The sequence below is a fragment of the Periophthalmus magnuspinnatus genome, chromosome 21 (genome assembly GCF_009829125.3).
Source record: "Periophthalmus magnuspinnatus isolate fPerMag1 chromosome 21, fPerMag1.2.pri, whole genome shotgun sequence".
NCBI classification, from domain to species: domain Eukaryota; kingdom Metazoa; phylum Chordata; class Actinopteri; order Gobiiformes; family Gobiidae; genus Periophthalmus; species Periophthalmus magnuspinnatus.
The window spans coordinates 32529479-32540108 of NC_047146.1; the positions used below are offsets into that span (position 1 = coordinate 32529479).

General features: G+C 46.4%; 1 protein-coding gene across 1 annotated transcript; it reads left to right on the forward strand.

The window, feature by feature from the left end:
* The first annotated feature begins 6228 nt into the window (after positions 1–6228).
* Positions 6229–7176, forward strand: LOC117388997 (olfactory receptor 51I2-like). Its single transcript, XM_033986547.1, has one exon. The coding sequence runs from the start codon at positions 6229–6231 to the stop codon at positions 7174–7176; it is 948 nt and encodes a 315-aa protein (XP_033842438.1).
* The last annotated feature ends 3454 nt before the right edge of the window (positions 7177–10630 follow it).

A 10630-nucleotide genomic window follows, 5' to 3' on the forward strand; every position in this document is an offset into this window, starting at 1 on the left:
GATTGTGTGCCAAGCAAATAGCACACGACTGACAAAACTTCTGCGCATAAGCACAGAAGCCCTTTGTGAACCAATTTTGTGTGACCAGATCAACCATTGCCCCCTTTGAGGCGTGGTCACGACCATGAGAAAGTATTGCCATGTGCCTGAAAAAGTGTTTGGGTAGGCAAGGCTTGTTGTCAGGGCCAAGCCAGATGCCCTGTCGCCTCACAGCCCCATGTTTAGTCCACAGGGCAATTTCAGATGGTGTTGTGAAACTCTGCATAGCTGATAAAGATGAAGGAATGTCAACATTAGTGGAAAAAGAAGCAAGACACAGAGAGTGTGTTGTCTCAGACTGATAGGACGCAGCCTTCGCAGCTGCATCTGCTCGCCTGTTACCTAAAGAGACGGGGTCATTGGAGTTAGTGTGAGGGTGACATCTGCAAATAGCCACCTCCGAAGGCAACAGAATTGTCAGCAACCTGGGAAGCATTCAAAATAGGTTTACCATCAGATTTCAAAAATTTGCAGTGCCTCCACAGACCCGCCCAATCATGACACACGCCAAAAGCATAATGTGAGTCAGTGTAGATGGTCACAGATTGTCCAGCTGCAAATTCACAAGCTTTAGTTAGTGCCACCAATTCTGCAGTCTGTGCAGAATAGTGTGAGGGCAGGGGTCCTGAAACCACTGTGTCATGGTCAGAACACACAGCAAATCCCACCCTATTTCTGCCGGTGTTTGTGTCACGGGATGCAGATCCATTTACATACACAATCAAATCAGGGTTAGTTAAAGGCTCTTCCTGCAAATCAAAGCGAGAAGCACATACCAAATCTATCTCTGACACACAGCAGTGTGGCTCGCCATTTCTGTTCAAGCATGATCAGAGAAACAGCATGTGGTACCAACAAAGTGAGGTCAGAGTAACTCACGAGGTCACGTGATGCTAAAACAGCCTTCTCAGCTGCGGCAACAGCACGTAAACACCGGGGCATACCAGCAGCAACAGGGTCGAGCTTAGCAGAAAAGTAAGCGACAGGACGAAGGGTACCCCCATGTTTCTGAAGGAGAACAGAAACCATGCATGTCTGAGTGAATGTTCCAGCTGGGTCAGGCAGACCCAGAGTTGGAGGTGTCTGCAAGGCTAGTTTCAAGTCACAGAAAGATTTTTCTGCTTCCTCAGTCCAGGTAATTTTGTCACATGTGCGTAGAGTCTTACCACGAATGAGCGCCCTCAGAGGAGCCTCTAGAACTGAATAATTAGGAATGAACTGTCGACAGTAAGAACAAATACCTAAAAATGACATGAGCTGTTTTTTTAGTCTGAGGCTTTGGAATGTTTTGAATGGCTGCAGCCCGTTTGATAGGAATAGTTTTGCCTTTTTCAGAAATCACATGACCCAGAAAAGTGACTTCCTTTTTAACAAATTGCAATTTGGAAAGGCTAGCCTTGTGACCATCGGCATGCAAATGTTTCAGAAGTGACACTGTGTCACGTTTACACTGTTCCTCAGTAGGAGCACACAAAAGAATGTCATCGGCATATTGCAATAGACATGTGCCTTGGGTCAACTCGAGTGGAGTTAATGAATCACGCAGCGCTGCATTATACCACGTGGGAGCATGAATGAAACCCTGACACATCCTAGTAAATTTGTACAGGTTGCCATCATATTCGAAAGAGAACCAAAATTGAGAGTCCTTGTGCACTGGGACTGAGAAAAAAGCATTTGCCAAATCAACAACGGAAAAACACTTTGCTTCAGGTGGAATCTGTGATAGAATTGTGTATGGGTTTGGAACCACCGCAGCAACTGGCTCAACTGCTTCATTCACAGCTTTCAAATCTACTGTGAATCGCCATTTTTGAGGTTCACCAGGCTCACATTGCTTTTTGACTGGAAAAATTGGGCTTCGAACGCCCCCAGATTCACTTGGGACAATGACACCTGCTTTGCACAAGTCATTGAACACCGGAGCTATACCTGCCTTAGCCTCAGGGCAAAGGGGGTATTGTGGCCTACAGGGACGCACGTTAGATCTAGGCGTGATTACCACTGGCTGACAACTGCGTATGAGGCCTACATCTGTGGGGCCTTTCGCCCAGAGATCAGCTGGAATACCCCTCAGTTCTGGTATAGCTTCTGCTTCAGCCTGGGACAAAAAACAGCCTGTCTCAGCACTGTTATCAGAGAACACACAAACACACCGGGATGCCTGGAGGGAGGAGGGATAGCCCATTCTCCAGGCCTGAGCAGAGTGCGAGAATGAAACAGTGACGTCACTGGTCTGTGCCCAATCGTTGGCAGCCAAGCATTGCTCAACAAAAACAACCCCACCCCAGTCCACTCAACTTCTTTTGGTTTAGATAACGCTATGTAGGGGTGAGCATCTAAAAATAGAACAGGAGCCTGCAGAGACTGTGGGTTAGACACAGAAATAGCAGAGTACTGATTTGACCAGTACAACCATTCAGTAACTAACACATCCCCACTACTCTCAACCCAAAGTTTTTCAAAATCCTGAAATGCTGTCACAGGCACATCAACAGAAAATTGCACGTCTCCCACGTCCCTCAACTCTGTGCTCTCTGTTGGGCATACTCTGTCAATTGCCAAATCAAGTAAGTCATTTGAGGGAATTGGGGACAATTTCCAGTGAAAATCATAACTGGGAGTTTGACTTTCCGTGTGAAGCCCTATGAAATTTGGTTGAGTCACAGCCAAATCTTTTGTGGTCACCACTTGCAGACCGTTTGGTGTGGAAACTAGACAAAGGCTCAATTTGCACATAAAAATCGCGTCCAAGTAGATTCACAGGACATAGTGGAGAATAGAGAAAGGAGTGCCTAAATGAATTGCCCTCAGAGTCAGAACAATGCAAAGGAGAAGTGAAACGTTCTCTTGTTGTGTTACCAGATGCTGCTTGAGAAAAAGTATACCGACCACTCATTCGGGGCACATGGGAGAGAGCTGAAGTTCGTACTATGGAATGCGTAGCCCCAGAGTCCACTAGAAATTTAATTTGATCACCATTAACAATTAGAGTGTACTCTGGAAATTTATCATGATTCTGTGATAGTTGTGCATACATGCCAATTTTCCCTTGTGCTCCAAATGAAGTGTTCTCAGGTGTGTGTGTTGTCTGGTGCATGTTACCATCTCGTGGTGGGTGTGGTAAGGCCATTTCTCCGGTGCAGTCAAGTCCATCCCCCGCCTCTGTGCCGCCTAGTCAGTCTGAAGATCGGCATCGGTCATCCCGTGGTGCCCTGTTGAAGCAGCCACGCTCATTGCGGCGGTCAGCAGGCCCCTCTGACTGTGGCCCCTCCGGGCAGTCATGAGCAAAATGTCCACTCTGGCCACAGATATAACAGACATCTTGACCGTACCAGGTTTGACGTCTACATCCATCTCTGTTGTCAAACCCAGATCTCCCACGGCCTCGCCCATGGCGGGGAAAGAATTGACGTTGTCCCCGGGCCTGTGAGAATAGTGTCATTGTGGCATTGAAAGCGTCTTTGTCTCTTTTGACCTCTTTGGCCTGTAGCTTCTCTTGGTAGGTCAGGTAAGCGTGGCGTGCATGCTTACGCAACTCATCCAAGTCTGGTTCCTCAAGTCCACCCACATAAGTTTTGTCCACAGCAGCAGCGACCTCTGCGAATGGCATGGCAGATGTGGATATTAAATGCACGTTTTTGAACAGGGTCAATGTCAGAGAAGCCACTGTTAACAGTAAAAGTCTCAATCAGGCGATGTATGAATTGGTCAGTGTCCTCATCTGGTTTCTGTTTGCACGCTGTCACAGCAAGCATGTTGATTTTGGCAGGAAAAGCAGCTTCAATGGCCTTGCACAAGCCCTCCATGGCCTGGATGTACTCGCAATTGTCCAAGAAGCGCGGTTCAGAGGCATGCATGTCTGAGTCTGGGAAATGGTCTCTGATTTTCGCTATATCGCTTGCTTTCATCAAATTCGACAGTATCTTTCTACATTCTCGCCAAGATGGACAGAACTCCTCATAAAAGGCACGAAACTCAGTTGCAAATCTGGTTCCATTCATTACAGGGCCGGGCAGGGTACGTGCGTTATTTTCCACCTCGTCCGTGCCCCAAGGTCGATACACAAACACAGGACCATCCGGACCGACAGCCTCCACTATAGGAAATGAGCTGGATGTGCTGGCTGTTTTTGCGGTGCTGCGCAGAGCCACTGGTGTCATCCTGGTCAGTCTGGGTTTAGCTTTAGGTGGTGGTGGGGGTGGCACGTCTTCCTCGTCATCCTCCGATTTAGGCTGCTGGGATCGGCTGACAGGTGGGCAAAGGTCGAGGTCAGGGTCGATGTGCACAGCAGAAAGGGCGCTCAGATCTGGATAGAGACGAGAACCAACAGCAGTAACTCGTTCTTTAACATTGTGTACTTGTGTGAGTGTGCTGGATCCAGTGTTGTTTGCAGGTGTATATGTTTGAGTAAAAGGATTTCTGGGTGAATAAATTGGTGGACCATCCGGTCCCGTCCTACTATCACACACATTCTTGTTTTCCCACTTGGGACCTTCCCATTTACTCCCTTTCTCACATTCATTCTTTATCTCAGTGTTGGCATGTGCTGCCTGTTTGCAAATTTTCTTACGATCACGCCTTTCTGCCTCATTCATCCACACACTCAAACATTTCTCCTGATCATTTATCATTCGTAATTTTGCAGTAGGAACCCTCTTAGCCTGCATTAGTTTCTCTATTTCCTTTTCAAGACTTGCTTTAAGTTTGTTCAGTTGGTTTAAGCTAAAAGACCCACTCTCAGGAAACCCATGTTTTTTTTACCAAATATGCAAATAATCAAGACAACCTTGACCATACTTGCCGCGCATGGCTGCAGTGACTGCAGACTCTGGGGTCCGCTGAGCCTCGCTCCTGGATTGGTTCTTTCCCATTTTCTCTAAAATGGTCAGCGCGCTGAATACCAATCTCTACGCGTCCGTAGGGTGAATTTTTTACTAGACGTTATTTTCGTCTCCTCTCTGTATTCATAAATACCCACGTTACTGCGACAATTTCAGCCCAGAACACACAATTTAGGAATACAGTAGGCTTTGCTCCACCCTCCTATTGACAAGTCCTCATTCATGCGAGGCGCATCAAGGACTAAATTTATTAGAATAAATGTCGTCCGACGTCTTCTACCTTCAGAATGACAGAATTGAACCAATATGGTGAGCCTTCAATCCCAGCCAGCGCGCTCACAATAACAGCTAGATACCAGAGTGGAGGTCACACCAGGGCACAGAAGTAGTGGCAAGGTTTTCATTTTAAAGTGTTAGTATTAGTGTTTCAGTATCTTAGTTTCCCCCTTTTTTTTTTTTTTTTCTTTTCCCCCAAACGAGACAGCCCCCTTGAAACAAGACAACTCACCACAACTTCTAGTAGCTCAGATTCAAGGCCTTAGCGCCGGCGTTTTCCAGCGAGAGTGATGCAGCCCTCTCACTCAAAGGCAGAGATGAGGCAGGAAGGGAGTGCTCTCCCCGGGTGGCCAGCCGCTGGATCACTGTCGCAGAAAAAAGAACCGGACGAAAGGGCATGCCGACAACGCCAAATTGTTGTGGAATTTCTAATGGTCAAAAAGTCTTAAAGATATAAAAAAGTCTTAAAGTCTTAAAGAATAAAAAAGAGAAGTTGTCTTGAATCAAAGGTCTGGTTTATTGAATCAACTGTGCACAATTGTCAAAGAGCTGTGTCCCTAACGGTGTCGTCTCGCCCTCAGCTGACAAATGTAAACAATACAGAGTATTTATACCACCAAAACAATCTTGCCAGTTTGGTCTCATCGAAGTGGCTGGAGGATGCCAGACACACAGAAAAGACATAACAACGTAACATACATAACAGATAGTATTATGAAGGTTAGGTCAGAATGATCCATAATAATACAAATAAAGATTTATGCTAAAGAAAGACATAACAAGACGTAAACACAGTGTCTTTTTACTGTTACTTCTTTTGGGGAATGCAGCTGCAGTTAACACTAAATGTGTTCTTTGATTGTGATGTTCATTATAGAACAGGCCTGATCATTTGTGGGAGGGTCTTATGCACACCCTGTGACTAAGAAATATAAGATCCAAGAGCCTGGCTGCACTTCACAGTTTCACTCATACAGAATATGAGTTTTGTGTCATAAGTTTTTGTCTTTATCGAGAGAACATTATTTGTCTAGACATTTTTGAATTACTACTGGACTAATTTCAAGTTATGAAGAATGTTACACAAAACCCAGCCTATTTCCAACTAACACTCTTTGCAGATTATGGACGTCTTCGATATCTGTTTTTTACTCTCTGTTTGTTGATCTATATAATGATAATCTCTGCTAACATGGTCATTATAATCACTATTATGTTAGAAAGATCTTTGCACCAGCCAATGTTTATCTTTATCTGCTGTTTATCTGTGAACTCTCTGTACGGCTCTGCTGGATTCTTCCCCAGGTTTTTGGTCGATCTTTTGTCTGATTCTCATTTTATTTCACGACCTTCATGTTTCATTCAAATGTATGTAATTTACACATATGCTTCATGTGAGTTTACAATACTTGGAGTCATGGCTTACGACAGGTTTGTGGCCATCTGTCAGCCTCTGCATTATCACACTAAAATGACCATAAGGAAAGCACTGAGTTTGTGGATGACTGGAATCAGCTATCCTTTTGTGTGTTGTTTTGTGGGTATGTATCTAACTGTTCAGTTACCTCTGTGTGGAAATAAACTGCCCAGGATTTTCTGCTCAAACTGGCCTGTGGTTAAAAACTCGTGTGTGGACACGACACATAACAATGCAGTGGGTCAGTTTGTGACTATTACTACGATCTTTATCCCTCTGCTGTTTGTGCTGTTCTCATATGTGCAAATTCTCATTGTGTGTAAAACAGCCAGCGCTGAACTGAGAGGCAAAGCTTTGCAAACCTGCGTTCCACATTTAGTGACTTTTGTCACATATTCTTTCTCAGTTTTTCTGGAGCTGTCACTGACACGATTTGACACAAACAAAATCAACCCAATAGTCACAGCTGTTTTATCTTTGGAGTATCTAATGGTGCCTTCAATTAATAACCCTCTTATCTACGGACTCAAGCTGCCACAGATCAGAGCAGCAGTTTACCAGCGATTTACGATCAGAGCCAAAACTGTGAGCCACATATAAAACAAAATGACAAGTACATGACTATTATCCATTTTGTTTTTGACCGAAAAAGTGATGAGCAAATACAGCATGAAAGATCGGCTCCCACAGAAGTGTTCTAATGTGACTCTAGTGTCTAACATTCTAAGAGTTTGTATGGATACAGTGTGTGTATATAGTGTCATGCTTTTACTTGCCGTATCATTAAAATTAACATTGATGTCTGTATCTGGATGTCTGCAATTTCACTCCTCTCTTATTTATAGTAAAAATATTCGTAGTAAATTAACATAAAGTCACAATGAATGTAAATCTTTTATCTAAGTTTCAGACACTTTTGTAGTGCTGTTCTGTTATTGCCCAGGTATATGATGATTTGACTTGTGTCACAAATGCTAATCATTGATTACCACTGATCTTTGAGGAACCACGGCCTTGGATTTGGAGGAACTGATTCTCATCCCAGCTTCACATTCAGCTGCAACCCAACCCAGTGCATGTTACAGGTCCCAGTTTAATGGAGCCATCAGGGCAACATCATCTGCACACACCAGAGATGAGATCCAGTGGCCTCTTACGGGAAAATTATGTCCATAAAAATAATAAACAAAGGGCAGCCCTGGTCCGACACGCACTGGGAACAGGTCTGACTTACTGCAGAGAACTCAGCTCCTGCTCCTGTCATACAGGGACCGCGCATCCCTGAGCAAAGGGCCGTGGACCCCATACCTCCCGGAGCACACCCCGAGGGCCCATGAGAGACACGGTCGAATGCCTTGTCCAGATCCACGAAGCACATGTGAACTGTGGTAAACTCCCATAAACCATCATCATTAAAAATCCTGAAGAACTCTGCCTTTGACAACTGTCCGATCCACAATGCACACCTTTTCTACAAATCCCACTATGTGTTTAAGTGTAAATCTAAAACTAACTCAAAGCTGCATTCCTTTGCAGTTTTTTTCTTTTTAGTTTATATTTTCCATGTGGAGCGACCCTACTGTGTGGGAAGTGCCAGGAGCCAGGAGGCAGAGCCTCAAAGAAGAGCAAATGCAGTGCAGAGCCAAAGCACTTGACAGGTGAAGTGGTCAGAGTACATAGGGCTGGTCCTAACTCATAGTTTGGGCAGAATCATGAATGCTGCGCATGACAGGCTACATTCCATTGCAAGAGCGACTCAGGGATAAGGAGCTGAGATTAAGGTCAAATTTGTAAACTCACCTCAACACAGCACCAAACATCCCCGCGGGAATGTTTCTCTGTATTGTTGTACGGAGTATTTCCTACTTTCTTTTGCTAACTTTTCCAAGCGCCAAAAGACCACTAGCATATTATGCTAACCTGTTCAGAGTCTGTTTGACCTCCAGAAATCTTTTAAGACCAACAAAATGGACACATAGCATAGGACGTGCTTAAGATAACATTGAGAATAAACAGCTTTTGTATTTTAGTTTTAACTTTGATATGTCTACTAGAGAGAAAATTTGGGCAGAGACAATTTGTTTTCATAGGGCCCAGAAAACCTAGTGGCGCCACTGAGTATTTAAACAGCATCTATGTACTTGAGTGTTGGTGGTGGTCAGAAGGACCAATGGAGTAGATTGGCTGCCTTGAATGAATGGATACATTTTTATTTTGGTTGTTTACATTTCTCTTTGTTTTTTATGAAAAAGACAAAACAAAAACATTTCCTTCATTAATTACAACCAAAAAAGGATTGGGCTGAAGCCATATGTTTATGTAAGCCCATCCTGCCTTGATTACATAAGCCCTAAGGTAGTGTGGAGTGAATGAATAATGCACTGTAAAGCACTTTGGGTATTTTGAAAGGCACAATATACTGTAAATACAACGGTTAATAAGTCAGAGTATTCGTCATGTTGGACTCTGATAGAGCTGAGATAGGTTGAGGAGATCAGAAATCCATCCATTTTCTTCCACTTAACAGGTTCACTTCGGGCCCGAAGGAGTGACGTGGGGCCGTCCTCATCTGGACCCACCACCCGCAAGAGGATCCATAAGGGGCCAGTGCATGAAGATCTGGGCGGCAGTTGAAGGCGGGGGCCTCGACGACCGGATCTCTGGACATGGAGACTGGCTCTGGGGACGTGGAATGTCACCTCGCTGGGGGGGAAGGAGCCGGAGCTTGTGCGGGAGGTTGAGCGTTACGACTAGATATAGTCGGCCTCACCTCCACGCACAGCTTGGGCTCTGGAACCCAAGGGGGGGCTGGACTCTCCATTTCTCTGGCGTTGTCCGTGGGGAGAGGCGGCGAGCTTGTGTGGGCTTGCTCATTGCCCCACAGCTCAGCCACTTCGTGTCGGGGTTCACTCCGGTGAACGAGAGGGTCGTGTCCCTGCGCCTTCGGGTCGGGGACAGGTCTCTCACTGTTGTGTCGGCCTACGGGCCAAATGGCAGTGCAGAGTACCCGGCTTTCTTGGAGTCCCTGGGAGGGGTGTTAGACAGAGCACCGACTGGGGACTCCATTGTTCTCCTGGGGGACTTCAACGCCCATGTGGGTAATGACAGTGACACCTGGAGGGGCGTGATTGGGAAGAACGGCCTCCCTGATCTGAACCCGAGCGGTGTTTTGTTATTGGACTTCTCTGCTAGTCACAGTTTGTCCATAACAAACACCATGTTCGAGCGCAAGGGTGTCCATCGGTGCACATGGCACCAGGACACTCTAGGTCGGAGGTCGATGATCGACTTTGTTGTCGTGTCATCTGACCTCCGACCACGTGTCTTGGACACTCGGGTGAAGAGAGGGGCTGAGCTGTCAACCGACCACCACCTGGTGGTGAGTTGGATCCGCTGGCGGAGGAGGAAGCCGGACAGACCTGGCAGACCCAAGCGTATTGTAAGGGTCTGTTGGGAACGCCTGGCAGAGCCTTCTGTCAGAGGGGTCTTCAACTCACACCTCTGGAAGAACTTCTTCCTGATCCCGGGGTAGGTTGGAGACATGGACTCCGAGTGGACCATGTTCTCCACCTCTATTGTCAATGCGGCAGCTTGTAGCTGTGGCCGTAAGGTCTGTGGTGCTTGTCGCGGCAGCAATCCCCGAACCCGGTGGTGGACACCGGAAGTAAGGGATGCCGTCAAGCTGAAGAAGGAGTCCTATCGAGCCTTGTTGGCTCGTGGGACTCCTGAAGCAGCTGATGAGTACCGGCGGGCCAAGCGTGCCACGACTCGGGCAGTCACAGAGGCAAAAACTCGGGGTTGGGAGGAGTTCGGGGAGGCCATGGAGGAGGACTATCGGACGGCCTCAAAGAGATTCTGGCAAACCGTCCGACGCCTCAGGAGGGGGAAGCAGTGCTTCACCAACACTGTTTACAGTGCGGGTGGAGAGCTGCTGACCTCAACTGGGGATGTTGTCGGGCGGTGGAAGGAATACTTTGAGGATCTCCTCAATCCCCCCGTCATGTCTTCTGAGGAGGAAGCAGAAACTGGGGACCCAGAGGCGGACTCGTCCATC